This window comes from Siniperca chuatsi, linkage group LG1 (genome assembly GCF_020085105.1).
Source record: "Siniperca chuatsi isolate FFG_IHB_CAS linkage group LG1, ASM2008510v1, whole genome shotgun sequence".
NCBI classification, from domain to species: domain Eukaryota; kingdom Metazoa; phylum Chordata; class Actinopteri; order Centrarchiformes; family Sinipercidae; genus Siniperca; species Siniperca chuatsi.
In genome coordinates, this window is record NC_058042.1 from 4,301,835 (window position 1) to 4,323,198 (window position 21,364).

The 21,364-nt window shown below is 39.7% G+C and overlaps 1 protein-coding gene across 9 annotated transcripts; it reads right to left on the reverse strand.

The window, feature by feature from the left end:
* Positions 1-5,186: 5,186 nt before the first annotated feature.
* Positions 5,187-21,364, reverse strand: LOC122878292 (protein NLRC3-like). 9 transcript variants are annotated; one of them, XM_044200930.1, is made up of 16 exons: positions 21,218-21,364; positions 20,978-21,080; positions 20,769-20,885; positions 20,099-20,215; positions 19,827-19,943; positions 19,159-19,275; positions 18,887-19,003; positions 18,217-18,333; positions 17,211-17,327; positions 15,366-15,444; positions 13,368-13,596; positions 11,279-13,082; positions 11,004-11,177; positions 10,299-10,472; positions 10,151-10,197; positions 5,187-8,624 (listed from the first exon to the last, which is right to left on the reverse strand). In XM_044200930.1, the coding sequence occupies exons 2-16, from the start codon at positions 21,064-21,066 to the stop codon at positions 8,041-8,043; spliced, it is 3,999 nt and encodes a 1,332-aa protein (XP_044056865.1). In that variant the 5' UTR covers positions 21,067-21,080; positions 21,218-21,364; the 3' UTR covers positions 5,187-8,040. The 9 variants fall into 9 exon arrangements, with proteins under 9 accessions (XP_044056865.1, XP_044056837.1, XP_044056847.1 ...); XM_044200902.1 differs by having other exon boundaries at positions 20,099-20,218; XM_044200912.1 differs by having other exon boundaries at positions 20,099-20,218; positions 20,978-21,100; positions 21,218-21,327.

The following is a 21,364-nucleotide window of genomic DNA, read 5'->3' on the forward strand; positions in this document are numbered from 1 at the left end:
AGCCCCATAGCTAGGTGCGCAAGCTACCTAATTTAGTTAACATATATTGAGGGATGCAATGCTAGCTATTGCAGTGTTAACTTTGTAAAAAATTAAGCGGACAGGGCATGTGGTGACAAATTGTTGTTCCTAAGTTACGTTTTTGCTTAGTCTTGGTCTTGACTCGGTCTCGATGTGCAAGGCGTCACATGACCAAAGAGGAAACCAAAGGCATCAGAAGGGAGGCTCTTGACGGACCGCTGCGACCTGCAAGAGGAGGGTCACGTGACAAAGCCAAAGCTGTCAGTAGGCTACATTTTGGTAGCCTTACTAACTTGTATACTACTAAAAATCGCATGCCACAGCTAACTTTATCAAATTAATAAAGCTCTCCACAGCGAAGGAAAACATGGTAAAAGCCTGTTAATCAACCTGCTACATTTTGGAATTCTTCTAAAAATCATTATTTGGAGAGAAACAAATCAAATAAAGACTTATTGAAATGTGTCCATTCATTCCATTGTAACATTTTTTAAATTAAAACTGTTAAAACAACAAACCCACAGTCAGTGTGGTCTAGTCTAATATAACAGTGTAGTAACAGCTCCCGCAACCAACAGTGGTCAGCAGGCGGTAAACATAAGCCCTGGAGCCCACAATTGATGTATTAGATGACACTCTCTAACGCCACCGGCCTCCTCTCTGAGCATGCCGTGGCAGTCTGCCCGTCACCCAAAGAAACACTGCAGCTCACTCTCGCCCGGTCGAGCATCATTCGGGACCTCCACCTCGCTCCTCTGTTGGTGTGCGCCCTGGGACGTCCACCGAGGCAGTTGTTGACGCCAAACATACCAACTATCCCTCCGTGCTAGTTGTTGGGTCATCCATGGTTTGTCATGTCCAGATCAACAGGTGTTTGTTCTGAAAGTTAACCGATCTATAACAATTCAATTAATGTGGTGGGTGTATACAGACCACATTCAGCTGTCTCTAATGCAATTAATAAACTAGCAGACTTACTTGCTCAGTACAGTAATTTAGAGATGCTGGTTCCAGGTGACTTTAATCTAAACTGGTTAGCAAATGACTCAAATAGTCTAAAAGAGATGTGTGACAATCTCAGTCTGTCACAGCTAATTGATGAGCCGACCAGACCTAATTTTAAGGATCCTTCAACATTGATAGATTTGATTATGTCCAGTAGGAGGGACAAAATTACTGTGACCACTGTCCTCTAGCCTGCATCAGAAATACTAAACTGGAAAGATCAAGCTCTAGGATTCCTATTAAAAGAAACTTAAAAACTTTTAATGAACAGGCTTTTCTCAGGGACCTTGTTGACAGTAATGTACATCACACCTTTGAAATACCAGATGTATAATTAGCTTTGGAATATTTCACAAATTCATTACTTGCGATCATAATGAATGCAATAAACATGCACCTTTTAAAAAGCTTAGGGTTAAAGATAGATCAAGCCCCTGGTTCTCCACAGAATTATCAGTGATGTTCAAGGCAAGGGACAAAGCCTGGGCTCTAGCAAGGCGTACTGGTGAAGCAGCCCATTGGCTGACTTTTAGGCAACTCAGAAATAAATGCACATCCTCCTTGAGAAAAGCCAAAACAGAGATTTGCCATGCTTTCAACACACACTTTGCTGCTGCTGGAAATCAGTTTGATATGTTACAGTATACTCTGGATCTGCCCTTAATAGCAAGCCTTTGGCTCATCTGCCCTTCTTAAACCGTACCTCTCAGTTCACCCTACAGGCCTTCACCTCCTCTGTTGTTAAGGAGGCACTTCAAGCTATCGACTGCAGAAAAGCAACTGGGGAGGATAAACTACCCCCTTATTTTTTAATAGACCACCATTATAATAGAGACGTTTGTAAAACTGCTGACAGGACACAGGGTCAGTTATTACTCTTTGTATTATGAATTTTAAATCCATGATTTTTATGTGTGTGACATCATCCCAATGGAAAGTCTATGTGCGGAGTGGGAACCCTTAGGCGAGGCTGGCAGGAGAAACACTAATTTGCAGTGGGCCACACAACATGGCAGCAAACCCTGAAGCCGAAAATCATTTTTGGCAAAGGTGCTCGGTGAGCAATTTTCATTCAAGTGACTCGGTGCCGTCTTTAAGTCCAGTATCCAGTTAGACAGCTCTTGTGGTCATAAACACTTTTTAAAGCCTGCTCTTGTTAAAGTTGTTACAGTTTTTACAGTTAGACTATTATTGAGTACATACACAACTGTATTGTTTAAATAAAAGGCTTGCAGTATGGGCAGAGAAAACACCCTCAGGTTCAAATTCATTATCTGCTTGTTAAACGTTTCACTGTTAGTGAAGGATCTCGAATCATCAACAAAATCAGGATTTTGTTCCAATAAATGTTGCCATAATGAATACAGTAATAACTATGGACAGCATCAGTATTGTAGCTAATTATACAGTATAAAAATACTGTAATTACTTCTTCAGTATATAAACACATTTGCAGTATGTTAAACACTACTGTGGTTAGTTCTACAGTCACCTTATCATGGTATGGCTTACAGCAGTTTTGCTGGCTAATTGTTGCCAGAAAATTGTGATGAAACACCTTTAACAGAGTAGACTATCACTAACTTAATCCTTCAAACTGATTCATTCAACAAATAATCAAATTTGGGTATTATAATAAAACAATTGACTACATGTCATCAGTTCAGTTAGCATTTTGTTTGCAGTCAACACTGTCTGTTGTACTTAACAGCACTGATATGTAGTCCAAATCTTCCTGGTTGAATATCACTTAGTCATTCATGTTGCTTATGAGGAAATACCCCAGAAAACCATTGATCACATGGGCTCAGTTGTCATGTAATATTTACCAGGAGACTAAAGGCTGTAAAATTGTCCACCTCTTGCTCAGACACACACACAGAGTCAGACACTGTAGGGATTGCTGGTGTTTGTCTGTACACATTTGTACCCATATGTGAGTGTGCGAATGCCTGCAGCACATTAGATGAGAGGGACGCCTCTCAAAATAAAGCTTTCTGTGGAGAGCCACTTTCTGCTGGCGCTAAAATTCCGCCTAATTTTAGTTTTTGCCAGGGAAACGATGAGAGCGCGCTGAGCTGGGAGACGAGTCCCAGCGCTGCTGAGTGATGAGTCACTTCAGTCAAATAAACAGCAGAGCGGCACAGAGAGAGAGGCCAGCAAAAGGAAAATCTAGAAAAAGATTGCATTTCTCTGCTTGTTGTCCGACAGCCATGAGCACACGAGCTGTGTGTCTACCTCTCTGTCACGACGGCTGCCTCAATTGTTTTTAATTTGCTCAGTCAGCCCCTCTGTTCCCTGACTCCAGCCACTTCTCACATCCCCCCCGGCCCATCATGCATTTCTGAGGAAAGTTCCAGACCTGCAATTTTCCACCTGCCCACCAGATGCCCTCGGACTTTCCCACCAAACCTGGTCACCTGACTCTTGCATCCACCTGCTCACCTGTTCACACCCCCCAATATAACCAGCTCACCAGCCTTTTTTTCTTTGCCAGTTTGTCATGTTGTGCACTTGCATTCCAGCCCTCTGTGCATGGTCCTGTTTTCCTGTCTCATATCTGCTACCTGTGTTTTGACCTGCTGCCTGCCTTACCCCTCTGGATTTGTTTGCTTGTTTGGACTGCCTTCTCGTGGCTGACTATAAATAGCTTGAGGTCTTGTGTTGAGGTGTTGCGGAACATTATGTCTTTAAAATGACTTCTGAATCTGCATGAACCACCATGAGGCTCCATAACAGACGACTGACAACACGTTTGTACTGCTTGTACAGGATCTGCCATGTTGGTTAAGGTTTTATTATTTCATGCTGCTCCTGAAAGTATCTATGCCCACAGATCCTGTTCCACATTCATGATAAAACTATGTCAAAAAAATAGATCTACAGCTCAAACACATCTCTATTTATTTACAGATCAATTATCAGACATATTCCTTATTAAAGCTTTTTGAGAAACTGGCAAGTTAGAATCCCTATTGTGGAGCTGTGGTAGATTAAGAAAAGTCCACCGCTAAACCACAGACAGCGCTGATCACAGGGCAAACATCACTGCATATATAAATAAAAAAACATATCACTCTAATTGAGATACATGTAAATAGACAAACTGACACAGTGCTGTCAACTCCTGTGATCGTGGCTGCTATTCCCGACAGCAGTGAGTCACGGTCCTGTCTTTAAGCTGAAGGTGACAGAGTATGAGTCGGTGCGATGCCTGAATTAAAACTGACTGAACTAGCAGGAGACATTTTTGGAAATATGTGACTGAAAAACTGCAGTGGAAAGTGCATTTACTCAGTACTGATTTGGCGATTTTGCGGCACTTTACTTGAGTATTTCCGTTTTATGCTACTTTATACTTCCACCCCATTACATTAGTTACTAATTGCTTTTTAGATTAAGATTTTTTGGTAAAAACAAAACATAAGTTAATAAAATATAGCCCTTTGGAGGGTCCCAACCCCTAGGTTGGCAACAACTGGACTAAACTAGCTAACTGTATATGAAGTAGTTAATATAGCTCCTCCTCAAGCAGCTACAATATTAAAATGCATCAGTATTTTATAATGTTATATATAATATTATATCAATGACGGGGGGCATTTTTCTGCAGAACGAGTATTTTTACATAAGTAGAATTTTGAATGCACGACTTCTACTTGTAATGTAGTATTTTTACATTGTTGTACTGGTACTTGTACTGGAGCAGAACATATACTGCTCTAAGAACAGCTACTGAAACCTGGCTTTAACCTGTGATTTGTATTATTGTGTGACCAGAGTCTGTAGACGCGATTTCCTACGGTGAATTGTGTTTTATTTTACAGTTAAAACAATAATACTGTTAACAAAAATACTGTACTTGGAAATACTGTGTTTTATTGTACAGTTACATTTCTACTGTAACCAAACATCCAGTAAAAATACTGTGATTTCTTCTACAGTAAGTTACTTGTCAATGGCTGCCAGTTAATTACTGTGAATTTCACGGTAAGTTTTTTACAGTGTTAGAGTATATCCATCTAAAACAAAGAACTAATATGAAATCTTACACTGACAAACCTTAGAACCCCTGATCCCAACTGTACTGCAAATATTGTAATATTGTAAATATTATGGAGGGGTACTGCCTCCTTTTGGTGGAAATATAAAATCACACCTTTTTATTTTTGTTGATTTTATTGAACAAATGTCTCACTTCGTTGTAGAAATGAATACAAAGTCATTGATTATAAATCATAAATGAATAAATATCCAGTTTAGACAAAAGAAAGAAAAACATACAATTAAAAAAACACAAAAATTATAAGACATTTGGCCCAAGTTGTCCTGATAACATCATTAATTATATGTTGGTTTGTTTATTTTTTTAAGTTATCATCTATTGCTATTGGATCATATCAGATCTTCATGTTGGTGTGTGCACACAATTAGCATATTGGCAGTGGTGAAAAGAACATTTGTATAATTCATTTTTCTGCAATTTTGAGGTACTTCTACTTTACTTGAGTATTCCAGCCCTTTATTCCATTCTCCTATGTGGTATTTACGCATGACCACAGTTGCTTGTCATCAGTCGTGTCTAGTAGTTCTCGTTCTGATCTGTGATCTGCCTGCCTGTCCGGCTCCCTTCGTGAGACTCTAAACTCGTCTGTGTCCACACCTTGTGAATAAAACCATCTGTATTTTTCCAGTGCCTTGTCTGAGTCCTGCTTTGCTAAACATAACACTTCTTGGAATGGAAGACGGCAGAACATTGAGACTACAAGAAGACATTAGACTGAATTGGGCTTCCTTGTAAGGTCCTTTGAGACAAATGTTTGTTTATAAATTAAACTATACTAAAAACAAAATGGTTTTGTCTGGTCTGAATCTCTAATTCATATTATTTTCGAATTTAATGCTTGTGCATACGTGACATTAAAATCATGTTATAGCAAAGAAACATTACTATATGTTACCTCAATCACAGATAGTTAGTTTACAGTTTATTGCCTTTAATATAACAATACAAACAACATTAAATACAACTTTAAGTGGTCACAGAAAATATTAGGTCCAAGCCAATAATCTATATATATTTATGTCACCATGGCCATGTTTAATCAATTTCAGGAAAGTATGCAACATAAATGAATCTTTCTTGTCTGTCATGACATGTAAATCAGTTAACTCTCACATGTAGAGTTGGTGTGTGTGTGTGTGTGTGTGTGTGTGTGTGAACCACTATGTCTTTGGTCAACATACAATATATAAACCAATGTCAATATTAAGTGAAATAATTAAAGCATATATTTAATCGCTCAGAGAAAAAGTCAGCTGTTTTATGTCATGTTACTGTGCAGATTTGTAGATAAATACTGAACTTTAAAGTAAACAATACATAAAAATTAAGTATGCTAATAGGTTAAATGTTAAATTAGATTACATTTTAGGTTTGCAAAGATAAAAAAAACAAATTACATCATGCATTGATTCTGTTTTTCATACAACTCTCTTAGTTGCTATTAGTATTCAATATCTTTGCTTAAGAGAGGTATTTGTCTTACTTGGCATTGTTGCATTAGAAGTTCCCTGCAGACAGCTACCTCCCATTATCCACAGAAAGCTGCAAGCCCAAGTATCTTTTTTTGTGCAGTCTGATTTCAGTTATTTTGACCAGCTCAGGTTTGTTGGTCTTAATCCATGTTGAAGGGTTGTTAAAGTTTTTTGGTGTGTGTGACCATACTTCTTACAGTAAGAATTACAGCCAAGGACCCAGCATTTGTTGTTCACATTTTAAAAAATAAATGAGAAAAATGTTGTCTTCTGCGTTGCTTTTGTTTTCCCTGCTGTGCCCAAAAACATACAGAACTGTGACCCCAAAACCGACGTACGTATCAAATTGCAGATTCTGTGTAGTATTCAGTATCTTTGCTAAAGAGTGATATTTTGTCCAGATATGTCTCTTGAGCTTACTTGGCATTGCTGCATTAGTTTTCGCCTGCAGACATGGAATTTTGGTGTGGGACAGGAAGCTTTCCATATTCACAAAAAGCCATGAGCCACGGTTTTACTTTTTTCAGATTTCAGTTTCTTTAACTGGCTCAGGTCTGTTGGTCTCAGTCTGTGGTGAGAGCTGATATGTTATCAGCATTTCTTCAGCTCTATTTACAATGAAAAATCTATCCATCACTTTGTCTTACAGTCGCTATTTCAAACTACTATGCACCTGGAAAACCCATACATACATACATAACATGTATATTTAACATGTATAACAGGGTTTTTAATCCAGTGATTTTGACTCTTTAAAGGCATACTATGAAGGATTTGTTGGTTGCTGTTTGTAGAAACAGCCTTCAAAGTTGGCCCCTCCTCCTGGCTCAATGAGCAAGAGAGAGAGAGAGAGAGAGAGAGAGCAGCGGTGGTCGAGCGAGCTAGAGAGTGAATGAAGAGAGGGAGCGGCATTAGCAAGAACAAAGCAGTGAATCAGCGAAAAAAACTTTATTTTCTGATTGTTTCATGGCGGTTACGTTCTAACCCTGCAGAAAGGAGCCATTTTGGCAGATTTTGTGTGAATGCAGCCGAACCCTCACTTCATCCTGTTCGCTGGTCTCGCTTTGCCCTCGCCCCCCGTCAAACAGACACACAGACCTGCAGCTTTTTATACATCCATGACACAGACTTAGAGCAGAGGACGAAGACAGTGATGTAACCTGGTCGTTACATTTTTATAGAGACCTCCCAGCCTGTGCGCTGCAGGGGTCTACACACCCACTGCCCAAAGGCTGGCGACCAGAAATGTCCAGAACACAGCAAAATAATAAAATACAGTCAGAGGACAGGGTCTCTGTAGATACATACATGAGTCTATACATTGTCTTTTAGGAAAATCCTGCATATATGCCTTTATGTGGTGAAACGTTATTAACAATGTGCAAAAAAAATGGAAAGGAATCCTGTGGCACTCTGGGCCTTTCCTAAGAAACCCCACCCACTTTGGGAACCACTGTTCTACACATGCAACAACATTCATTCTTCAATCTGTGACAGACAAAGAGAGGGTGGTAACCATCTAGAGTCAGTCCCAAACTCAAGCATTCGTCCAAACCCAAATGCAGGGTAGAGGGGTTCAGTGAATGTGGAGTGGAAGGTGTGGAGGTGGATCCGTTTGACTGAAGAGACTATGGAGGGGAGACAGTAGAAGGACACAGTGCCAGCAGGCCAGTCCACATACACTGCTAGTCTGTTAGAGTCAGAGGGTGGTAGTGTACCTATGTCTGTTGGTATGTTATTGTGCCAGGCAGTGTAACCCTGAGCAGAGCAGATCAGACTCCAGGACTGATCATTCCATCCAATACAGCAGTCATCACTGTCTCCTCTCCGCTTGATTCCTCTGTATGTCACTCCTACATTAACCCTTCCTTCCCACCTTACCTCCCAGTAACAGCGTCCAGTCAGACCTTCACTACACAGCAGCTGTTTCCAGCTGTCAAATCTCTCTGGATGATCAGGATATGGCTGCTTCTCTTTCACCACCATCACTCGTCTGTTGTCGTCAGACAGTGAGAGGTTTCTGTCTGCTGTGTTTGGGTCAAGTGGAAGCTCACAGAAATCTGATGGAGGAAACAAGACACAATACAACAGGTTTGTAATCTAATAAACATGTTCTGTATGTTGTAGATTTTTGGTGATTGTTATTGTTTGTGGCTTTATTCTATTTCACACAAGCCATGTCATCTAACATGGCCTGCTGAATGTTTATATATAACATGGCTTGACCACTCTCCTGCATGAAGCAGCAGATGAAACACTTGTATTGCCTTAATCAACCAGACTTCACCCTGCATCATTTTTATTTTAGTGCCTGAAGACATCTAGCCCTAGATCCAAAAAAAAAAGAAACAGCAAAGTCCACTCACTGATTCCATACCCCCATAACCCCCCGTCCTTGTCTCATCACAGTGCAAGTCCTCCACCCACCTGCTCTATATACCTGGGAATCTGGATGCCACTGGGCCCTCCTGACTGTTGAGATCCCAAAGGGCGATTTGTGTGCTCAAAAGTTTGACATGGCTGGCAGCAGTGAGGACAACGGTAATGAGGATGTCACCCCTGACAGTACCCATGTAGCAAATAAGCCTTTAACTGAGGATGACATTGGATTAAGTGAGACGGTGTAGTCCCTCATTCGTGTTCTATCGTAGAAAAGGTTTCAGTCGTAATCATCTGGACACTGTTTTCAGAATCAAGACATTTCGGCTCCCATCCGGAAGTCATTCTCAATTGTGAAAAAATGGAACGGGAACTCAGAAATTTAAGCTACTCTGTGTTACATAAGCCCTGCCCTCAGGAAGGAGTCTACCTGAGTATCTGTTGATTAGCTAGTTTCACCTGAAACTGAGGTGAAACTAGCTAATCAACAGATATGAATGAATGAAATGAAACTAAATGGCAATTCAGTTTGATTATTGGATTAAACCTGGTATAATAATGAGTTTTACTGCAGGACTTTACAGTAATTTTTCTAGACCATGCATCCATGTTAACACTGACAGCATTGCAACTGTAGGTAAGTCATGACCCAACTGGAAAAGACAATGACTGATGCAAAAATCAAGCCTATATAGAGCTGTTATGTAGCTCTGCCTGTGTTCATAGAACCTTCTTGCCACGAGTTGGTTGGCTTCGCTGGTTTCATGACAGCCCCACAGGGAAAAGAAGACTTCCAGGAAGTCACTACACCAAGAAATAGTCTCACACATAGCCCCTGGTTAAACTGCAAATTTGTTGTTTTTACACTTTGGTTATTGTACGCATTAGACAAACAGGATTTGTTTATTAGTGAGCGAGTGAGTGAGTGAGAGGTGCTGGTAGGCATATTATGTTGCCTTCAGACAGAGCGATGCTAGCTGTTTAAACCTGTTTCTAGTCTTTGTGCTAAGCTAAGCTAACTGTCTCCTGGCTGTTGCTTCATATGTACCTTACCCACATGAGAGTGGTCGATCTTCTCATCTAACTCTTATTCAATAAGAGTCAATATTTACCAAAATGTTCAACTATTCTGTAATGTATAATAACCTTTTTTACATGAGGATTTAGTCAATAATTAGATCAGTGAGACTAACAAAGTTTAACTTACACCTGAGGGGTGATGGTTTCAGTCGACACTTTCCACAGTGATCAATCCTGTGGAAGAGGGAGAGAATTGTGAATGACAGAGAAAGACACAGACAGTAACACATGCATGCACAATGGACATAATGTATCTGTGCAATTATATAATCTACTTGAGAGTTTCCAGTTTCCAGTGTGGGCCATCCAGTCCAGCAGACAGCAGCTTCACTCCTGAGTCTCCTGGATGATTGAATCTCAGGTCCAGCTCTCTCAGATGGGACGGGTTAGAGTTCAGAGCTGAAGCCAGAAAATCACAGCCTTTCTCAGTGACCAGACAGCCTGACAACCTGCAAACACATACACAAAAGCTTCATATTGGATTTACACCGTCTTTTATCAATATTTTTGATACTTGAAGCTACATCAACAGTTAAATTGAGAGGTTCCCCTTCAAGCTCAGCTCACTTTTTACCATGACAGTCAGGAACCACATCTGCATGACTATAGACCTTGCACCAACCTGCCTGTCAAATCCATGCCCCCTCTTACCCTCATTTTAGAAAAAACTTCAACTGTCTGCAATATAATGGACAGTAAATTCTGTGAATTCACTGGGTAAGTTTCCTCAGTTGAAAGCTCAACTCAATTGGTCAGAAATCTTTTGTGGCATTTTTGGTTTGATCGCCATAAAAAAAATGAGGAAACAATGAAATATTGCCTCATGCTACATATTGATATCCTGGTTGTTTTAAGAACAAACACAAACAATACAGATTCCTAAAGAGGTCAGATAACTTTCCTGATGAATAATGTCAATGTGAATGGTTATAACTGTTTATTAATCTATTTTAATGTTAATCTATTCAACAACTACTGACCTGAGAATCTCCAGTCTACAGTGTGGACTCTTAAGTCCATCTGAGAGCAGCTCTACCCCTTTATCGTGCAGATCATTGTTACTCAGGTCCAGCTCTCTCAGACTAGAGTTCTTGGAGGTGAAAACTGAGACCAGAGCTTCACAGCTTCTCAATGAGAGGTTACAGCCACTCAGCCTGAAGAAGAAAAAGTTTGAGTGGGAAGTGTTTCCTTGTTCTCTGCCATAGAAATGATCATATTTAACATATTTTATGCTTCAATGTATCTGTACACCTACAGAGATGTTTTGGATGCTTTGACCACTGGCAGCAGCCACAGAAGTCCCTCCTCCGAAGCAGAGAATTTCTTCAGGTCAAACTCGTCTAGATCTTTTTGTGATGACAGTAAGATGAAGACGAGTGCTGACCACTGAGAAGGAGATAGTTTGTTTCCAAAGACACGTCCTGATCTTAGGTACTGTTGGATCTCCTCCACTAGAGAACGGTCATTCAGCTCATTCAGACAGTGGAACAGATTGATGCTTCTCTCTGGAGAAGGATTGTCTCTGACCTTGCACTTGATGTACTGCACAAGCATCTTTTTTACCTGTGGTTTATTTCCTGTCATTTTCAGCAGGCCGCGTAGGAGCATCTGATTGGTCTCCAGTGAAAGGCCGAGGAGGAAGCGAACAAACAAATCCAGGTGTCCATTTGAACTTTGTAAAGCCTCGTCCACTGCACACTGGTAGAGGTGTTTCAAGTTAGATTTACGCCGTGGTGGCATAGGCTGTACTGAGGCGTGCCGCCTTCTTCTCAGTAGATTGACACCGGTGTTGATGAACGTCAGGAAGACATAGAGTGCAGCCAGAAACTCTTGAATGCTCAGATGGACAAAACAAAATACCTTGTCCTGGTTCAGTCCATGCTCATCTTTGAAGATCTCTGTGAATAGTCCTGAGTAGACCGAGGCAGCTTTTAAATCAATGCCACACTCTCTCAGGTCTGCTTCATAGAAGATCAAGATTCCTTTCTCTAGCTGCTCAAAAGCTAGTTTTCCCAAACTTTGAATGATCTTCTTGGTCTCTTTGTTCCAGACTGGATCTGTTGCTGCACTGCTGTGATACTTTACATTCCCCTGTTTGGTCTGAACCACCAGGAAGTGGATGTACATCTCAGTCAGGGTCTTGGGCAGCTCTGCTCTCTCTCTGGTTTTCAATACATGCGCCAGAACTGTAGCAGTGATCCAGCAGAAGACTGGGATGTGGCACATGATGTGGAGACTTCGTGATGTCTCGATGTGGGAGATGATTCTGCTGCCCTGCTCCTCATCTCCGAATCTCTTCCTGAAGTACTCCTCCTTCTGTGGGTCACTGAACCCTCTCACCTCTGTCACCATGTCAATGCATTCAGGAGGGATCTGATTGGCTGCCGCAGGTCGTGTGGTTATCCAGAGGCGAGCAGAGGGAAGCAGTTTACCTCTAATAAGGTTTGTCAGCAGCACATCCACTGAAGTTGACTCAGTAACATCAGTCAGGATCTTATTGTTGTGGAAGTCCAGAGGAAATCGACACTCGTCCAACCCGTCAAAGATGAACACAACCTGGAACTCTTCAAATCTGCAGATTCCTGCTTCTTTGGTTTCGGTAAAGACGTAATGAAGAAGTTCCACCAAGCTGTAGTTTTTTGCTGTCAGCAAATTGAGCTCTCGGAAAGTGAATGGAAAGATAAACTGTATATTGTGGTTGGCTTTATCTTCAGCCCAGTCTAGGATGTACTTCTGTGTTAAGACTGTTTTCCCAATGCCAGCCACTCCCTTTGTCACCAATGTTCTGACTGGTTCATCTCTTTCAGATAAAGGTTTAAACATATCGTCACATCTGATTGCTGTTTCTGAACTTGCAGGTTTTTGTAATGCTGATTCTATCTGCCTGACCTCATGTTGATCATTGACCTCTCTGCTCTCTTCCTCTGTGATGTGGAGCTCTGTGAAGATCCGATTCAGAAGTGTTGGGTTTCCTGCTTTGGCAGTTCCCTCAAACAAACACTGAAACTTCTTTTTCAGGTTAGACTTTAGTTTATGTTGGCAAATTGTTGCAAGAGTTTCTGAGGAAACACCAGATAACATCAGTCAGTAGATGTTTAGGTAAATATGTGAAATGAGAACACCTTTTGATGAATGCATTCATTTCTTAACGGTATGGTTCTTCCTATCACAAATGCATCTGGATTAACTTAATTTGAAATAATGATTCTTAATGAAAACTTGAACAAATTTTGAACAAATTATTCAGACATGAAGCTAATGAAGATTAACGTCTGGAGTTCATAGATCTGATAGACAAATTCCATATTTCTAGAAGTGGTCTGTAATTCTTAAAAGCATCTTACTGCTCTGCAGAGCGTCCGCCAGCTGCTCCTGCTTTAATCTCTTCAGGAAATTCAGTGTGATCCTCAGAAATGCATCTCTGTTGCTGCTTCTCTGCTGTCCTTCTTCACCACCCCTGACTTCATCATCTTCTCTCAGCCTCACTGAGCATTCTGGATATTCTGCACCCAGAACTTTCTTGAACGTCTTCAGCTCGTTCTTCACAAAAGTCACAATGTTCTCTTCAAGAAGCTAGAAGAGTAAAACAAAGAACATCATATCCATCTGCTGCTGCTGAAAGATGACTCATCTAAAAACTGAAACATGAAGACTGTTACCTAAATCTGTAGCTTATAGTGTCTCTTGTAAAACTAAAACATACTGTTTGAAAACACTTCTGATAAAGTGTAAATCTCCCCTTAATGCGGTTTGTCCAAGTTTGTTTTTGAGTGTGGAATTGGCTCATTGTTGCCCCTTTTGGCCAACTGGGGGTAAACACCTGCTATTGATGTGGATATCATCATAGTGACAGAGGCTGTTTTCTGCTCTCTGACCACAGGGTCGTAATGAGCCCATCACGGCTCGGCGAACCAGAGGAAGACGCGCACTAGAAAACTTGCTTGGACGAGCCACATAAAATTGAGATGATATTGATGCTTTATCTGAAGTGCTTTAGTTTCATAAAAGAAAGAAAAAAACTAACTGGTCAGTTTGGCAAATGCACATGTGGTTAACTTTCCCACCTCTGATAACGAGCAGCGCACAGCCACTTCCCTTAGCTTTTCTATCAATTTCTATATTTTTGGGGGCATTTTTTCCTTAATTAGATGGTAGAGAGATGACAGGTAATGAGTGGAGAGACAGACAGAGAATGACATGCAACAAAGGCCCCTTGCTGGATGCAAACCAGGGATGTTGCCATTCACGGTCCACGCCTTAACATCTGGGACTGTCTCCCATGTAATGGATGAGACTTTCTCAAACAGGGCTAGGTCTATTGAAGCACGATACCTCAAAGAGTCTGACTACACTAACCTAGCTCCATGAGACAAGCCCCTGGAACAAAGAAGAAAATGTATCTGGGTAACCAAGCTCATAAAATCTTTTCTAGTTGACTCTGTTAACCTACTTAAAGGAACATGCCCTTGATCAACTCATCCTTAAAGCATCTAATCAATATCTTTATTTCTATTATAATTTTTTTGTTATTTTTTGGTTCAGGTGATTAGGAGTTCTAAAGCAAAAATGGAGGCAAGTGGTTTATAATAAAGCAAGGGCGTAGGTTTGGTCTTAACAATGGTAGGGACACAACAGAGAATTATCACCAGACTCTGAAGTTCCCCTCAGTTGTGCGGAGCTTTGTAGAGTCTTTTGACTCACTGTTCTGGTTTTACAGCATACAACTTTCCTTTTTTGGTCCACTCTCACTGCCATTATAGTGTTGTTTTTGACTGCAGCAGACAGCTGTTTTCAGCTAAAAAGCTGTAAAAACCCAACAAACAGCAGACAGACAAAGTTAGAGACTAGCTGCTGAATATAGTGGAGCATTTAGCAGCTAAAGAGCCAGATATTTCCCTCAGGAGTCAGTGCAGACCAAAAAGAGAGCTAAAGGGAGAGGAAATATTGGACCTTCATTCATCAGGTGGACAGAAACCGAAAAATCAGTTACAGCAAGTTTAATAAGAAGTGTTGCCCTGACTGCAGCCACACTACCCACTGTTGTTTGTTTAGACTCAGCCAATGCATGAAAAGTAACTGACTGTCATGACCTTAAGGTGTGAGCAAACAGGTTTGAATGCGTGGGACTTTCCAGATGATAGAACTGATGAAGACTTTGAGTAAGTTCAGTTGCCTTTGAATTTGTACTTGTAATTGTACAATGTTGATTTTGAAAGTGTTTAAAACTGTGTTTGATTCAGATAGAAATCACAGCATTCATTTTCACTAACGCACATACAAATCAGAGCATACAATTCAATTTCAGAATACCATACGGAGTGAAAAGTTGTACATTTACAAACCATGAAAATGGAGTCGAGGTTTGTTTGATGCTTCTGGGCAGGTCGATCACTGAGAACATATAACCTCTTCCGGTGACCTCTGTAGACCCAGAAAACACGAGGTCATTTCACACATGTCACACACACACACACACACACACACACACACACACACACACACACACACACACACTCTGTAGGAGAAGATTATATTGAATTATACCATGGCCACTGAGAATTCTGGATTCTGATTGGCTAGAAAGTGTGGATTAACATAGGTAGGTATGTAGGTACATTTATTTGTCATTCTACAATATAAGGCTGCAATGAAATAAAAGTTGTAGCCCCCTTCACGCTACACACACAGAGCATACTGTATATACAAATATGTTAAATTAGAATAGAATGAAAAAAACAATATTTAATCGTTTACTTTTAGTAACATAAAGCAGAAACCTATGACGCAGGTGTTTGTTTGCAGTTGTAAATTAATGTGCAAGTAGTACATAACAACAATATAACAACAGAAATTCTGAGGTTCAGAAACTATATTTTACTACATTTAAAATGGACAAACAAGATCAAAATTAGTTATAGGTATGAATAAATGAACAACTGATACTTTTAATTTGGTGTCATATGGTGTTTTGTTGGCTAGTAGCAATTGAATAAGTCTCACTCTGAACCTAAATCGAACCTAAAGTCATTTCCCTACATAGCTCTAAAATAAATGGTTTACGTTGTGGAGACCTGAATCTTGATAATTTGACTATGTGAATAGATTTGTGATTAATAAGTACACACGCACACACAGATGTTGCATTCTGCTGTGATGTTGTGGATGTGACATCTTGAGGGAAAAGAGGCATTTTCAAAGTCACTGATTTTTGTTAGATTCCAGTTTAGAATAACTGCAACCCTTCAGTCTGCCTGCACTGAGAAATAACATTTCATTGTATTTATAAATCCATCCATTATCTTTACCCGCTTAGTCTTTGCGGAGGGCTAGAGCCCCTCCCAGCTCAGAACTACAGCACAACTATAATTAACCTGACCTGCTGTGGGAGGAAATGCACGCAGGTCCCAAAAGAATGTTGATCGTCAGCTACCTGCCAGTAACTGACGTCAAAAACAGTTCAGCTTATCATGTAACTGACTAGCATTTATTTTTCTTGACATTTCCTTGAAGTCATACGATACAGACCTCAAATGCAAAGCTGAAGGCAGTATGTCAACAACCATAATAATCTAATGGAGTGTATAACTATTGAAACTGATGTCAAAAATATAATCATAAGCTGTGTATATAGAACACCAGGATCAGATATTGATCAATTTAAGGATAAGATAGCTGGAATTTATGATAAACTAAATGATAATAAGGTGGTATTTGTATGTCGTGATTTCAGTATCAATTTGTTAAACCCAAATGGTTATAAAAAGACATTAGACTTACAATGTTCAGGATTAGATTATAAAACCAAGCAGAATAACAATAGATGGTTCAACATTAATAGATAACATATTTACAAATGGAATTGATGGAGAACTGGTACATAAGTACACAAGTGTTTTGCTTACTGTTACTTCACTTGGATGGTTGACCTTCACTGTGCAGAATAATGTATCTGTATCCATTAAAGGTGAAAAAAATGCTTGAACTAATGAAGAGTACAGTTTGTGTACATTGTTCAGTGTTTATTTTGAATGGAAATGTATGGAGTTAATCCTATATCTGGAGAACGTCCCGTACAGTTCTGTGTTCTGTATGATCAATATAATAGTCGTTTGGTGTTGTGATACATACAACAAAATGTTTTCTGCGTACAATTCATATAATTACATACGTATGCTTTAAATTCTTACCTTGGCTTAACAATCGGCCCTTCATCCTTGAACTCAATAGGTTCACTTTTAGACCGGTCAGTCCTCATGGACACACAGCTGGGACCAGCTGGGTCTGGTCTCTGCAGGTTCACCAGGCTTCAACAGAAACATTCACCATTTATATTGCAGGTTAAGAATTTAACTTTAACTCACAATTCTGACTCTGAAGGTGTTTGAGATCTCTTAATAAATATCTTTGGTTGTGGAGTTTGTAATTTTTTACTTTACTTGAAGGCTGTACAGGTTTACACTTGGTGTGTATGCAGTTTCTAGAATAACAGAAATACGACTATAATTAACTATAATAAAACAATAACAATACAATCTCAATTAGTTACACTGAAAGTCCTATAAAACTTTGTCCACAGGGTGTCAAAACAATGTCAGATATACACATATAATTAACATGAAATGAGGATAAAGTGGACAGCCATACTATGTCTTAGAAAACTTGTCTTTGTTTGTAGTAAAGTATTAACATGTGAGATTCCACAACTATATAAAATTCTCATACTAAGAAATAAATAATAAGACTGCAAATATATGTTAATGACAAATTACAACGAGAACTAATACTGTATGTTTCAATTTGCAGGTCAACAGCCACATGTTGCCATCTAGTCTAACAAGTCAAGTTATACATTGAAACACTGAACACTCACTCATCCTATATTTACAATGAAAGCACAAAATATGAAGCATTTTTACATATGAACTGACACATAACCTCCCATACAACCAGAGCTTTAATCCAAAACATATCTACCAAACTCTGGAGTGAACTAACAGACCGACTAAAGGAGTCAATATACCAATTAACCACTCAAAGAAGCTGATTGGCTCCTGACACGCTCAGTATACATGCTGTGCCTGAAGACTAAAGTGCAAGCCCTCTTAACACTGACTTGAGCTCAGATCTCTTGACCTCCAAGTGCTGGTCAGTGAAGTCACACAATGACAAACTTCTTTTTTTTTTTATTCTTACCTTTGCTTATCAGAGTGGCCTCCATCCTTGAACACCATCGGCTCCCCCTTAGATTGGTCACTGTTCATGGACAGACAGCTGGGTACAGATGAGTCTGGTCTCTCCTTGTTCACCGGGCTTCAACACAACATAAACAGTAGAAGTTCAACATTAATAGATAACATATTTACAAATGGAATTGATGGAGAACTGGTACATAAGTACACAAGTGTTTTGCTTACTGTTACTTCACTTGGATGGTTGACCTTCACTGTGCAGAATAATGTATCTGTATATTTTAAAGGTGAAAAATTGCTTGAACTAATGAAGAGTACAGTTTGTGTACATTGTTCAGTGTTTATTTTGAATGGAAATGTATGGAGTTAATCCTATATCTGGAGAACGTCCCGTACAGTTCTGTGTTCTGTATGATCAATATAATAGTCGTTTGGTTTTGATACATACAACAAAATGTTTTCTGCATACAATGAAATAATATTTTCAAAAGTGCGGTGTTGAGTATTCATGTATTTGGGGTCCAATCTGATGTCCTTTGACACAAGTAGGCTGTTTTCACATTCATCTGCTGAAGGGGAAAGTTTCTACAGGGTGATGAAGAAACTTGAAACCTCCAGGTTAACTGCAGGTCTTTGGATTCATATAATTACATACGAATGCTTTAAATTCTTACCTTGGCTTAACAATCGGCCCTTCATCCTTGAACTCAATTGGTTCATTTTTAGACCGGTCAGTCCTCATGGACACACAGCTGGGAACAGATGTGTCTGGTCTCTCCTGGTTCACCAGGCTTCAACACAACATAAACATTCAACATTAAAATTCCAGGTTATGAATTTAACTTTAGTAAATTTCACACTTCTGACTTTAATTCAAATCTCAAAATCTCCAAGTGCTGGTCAGTGAAGTCACACAATAACAAACTTCTTTTTTTTAAATTCTTACCTTTGCTTATCAGAGTGGCCTCCATCCTTGAACACCATCGGCTCCCCCTTAGACTGGTCACTGTTCATGGACAGACAGCTGGGTACAGATGAGTCTGGTCTCTGCTGGTTCACCGGGCTTCAACACAACATAAACAGTAGAAGTTCAACATTAATAGATAACATATTTACAAATGGAATTGATGGAGAACTGGTACATAAGTACATAAGTGTTTTCTTACTGTTACTTCACTTGGATGGTTGACCTTCACTGTGCAGAATAATGTATCTGTATATTTTAAAGGTGAAAAATTGCTTGAACTAATGAAGAGTACAGTTTGTGTACATTGTTCAGTGTTTATTTTGAATGGAAATGTATGGAGTTAATCCTATATCTGGAGAACGTCCCGTACAGTTCTGTGTTCTGTATGATCAATATAATAGTCGTTTGGTTTTGATACATACAACAAAATGTTTTCTGCGTACAATGAAATAATATTTTCGAAAGCGGTGTTGAGTATTCATGTATTTGGGGTCCAATCTGATGTCCTTTGACACAAGTAGGCTGTTTTCACATTCATCTGCTGAAGGGGGAAAGTTTCTACAGGGTGATGAAGAAACTTGAAACCTCCAGGTTAACTGCAGGTCATTGGATTCATATAATTACATACGTATGCTTTAAATTCTTACCTTGGCTTAACAATCGGCCCTTCATCCTTGAACTCAATTGGTTCATTTTTAGACCGCTCAGTCCTCATGGACACACAGCTGGGAACAGATGTGTCTGGTCTCTCCTGGTTCACCAGGCTTCAACACAACATAAACATTCAACATTAAAATTCCAGGTTATGAATTTAACTTTAGTAAATTTCACACTTCTGACTTTAATTCAAATCTCAAAATCTCCAAGTGCTGGTCAGTGAAGTCACACAATAACAAACTTCTTTTTTTTAAATTCTTACCTTTGCTTATCAGAGTGGCCTCCATCCTTGAACACCATCGGCTCCCCCTTAGACTGGTCACTGTTCATGGACAGACAGCTGGGTACAGATGAGTCTGGTCTCTCCTGGTTCACCAGGCTTCTACACAACATAAACAGTAGAAGTTCAACATTAATAGATAACATATTTACAAATGGAATTGATGGAGAACTGGTACATAAGTACATAAGTGTTTTCTTACTGTTACTTCACTTGGATGGTTGACCTTCACTGTGTAGAATAATGTATCTGTATATTTTAAAGGTGAAAAATTGCTTGAACTAATGAAGAGTACAGTTTGTGTACATTGTTCAGTGTTTATTTTGAATGGAAATGTATGGAGTTAATCCTATATCTGGAGAACGTCCCGTACAGTTCTGTGTTCTGTATGATCAATATAATAGTCGTTTGGTTTTGATACATACAACAAAATGTTTTCTGCGTACAATGAAATAATATTTTCGGGGTGCGGTGTTGAGTATTCATGTATTTGGGGGTCCAATCTGATGTCCTTTGACACAAGTAGGCTGTTTTCACATTCATCTGCTGAAGGGGGAAAGTTTCTACAGGGTGATGAAGAAACTTGAAACCTCCAGGTTAACTGCAGGTCATTGGATTCATATAATTACATACGTATGCTTTAAATTCTTACCTTGGCTTAACAATCGGCCCTTCATCCTTGAACTCAATTGGTTCATTTTTAGACCGCTCAGTCCTCATGGACACACAGCTGGGAACAGATGAGTCTGGTCTCTCCTGGTTCACCAGGCTTCAACACAACATAAACAGTAGAAGTTGATTTTAGAGCTGAGCTCTGAGATGGTGAACAGTCACAAACAATCAGAGAAGTGTTTATCTCACCTCTTAGCTCTGATCTGACTGTCGTGTTTCTCAGACAGAGTGACTTCAGGGGTGGAGACCCCGTCCTCTCCCTCCTCAGACACCATCATAGTGGAGCGTACACCTTTACAGAAACAAGCTGGACTGATTTGTCACAGTAAGGACTCCATTAAAAGACATTTTACACAAAGGTTATGATCACCCCTATCAGCAGTATGTCACATACAGTCAAACAATTCATTTGTAGGTAAAGATTCTTACCTGCCAAACTCACATCCAGGTCAAATTTAAAAAAAACACTAGAAAAGCATTAAAACAGACAACACTCTTCATTCTTTGTCCGTTCCTCAGTGTTTCTGACTTGTTTCTGTTACATCCTCCTGGCTTTAGTCAGATCACAAACCAGTC

What these genes read in the sequence shown, in the direction of transcription:
- LOC122878292 (XM_044200902.1), bottom strand. Translation starts at nt 21,066, where the DNA reads ATGATGGTGTCTGAGGAGGGAGAGGACGGGGTCTCCACCCCTGAAGTC. An exon ending in GGCCACTCTGATAAGCAAAG is followed by an intron (nt 19,004 to 19,158) that starts GTAAGAATTTAA and finishes GTTGTGTTGAAG; the next exon opens with CCTGGTGAACCAGGAGAGAC. An exon ending in GGCGGACGCTCTGCAGAGCA is followed by an intron (nt 13,083 to 13,367) that starts GTAAGATGCTTT and finishes GTGTTTCCTCAG; the next exon opens with AAACTCTTGCAACAATTTGC.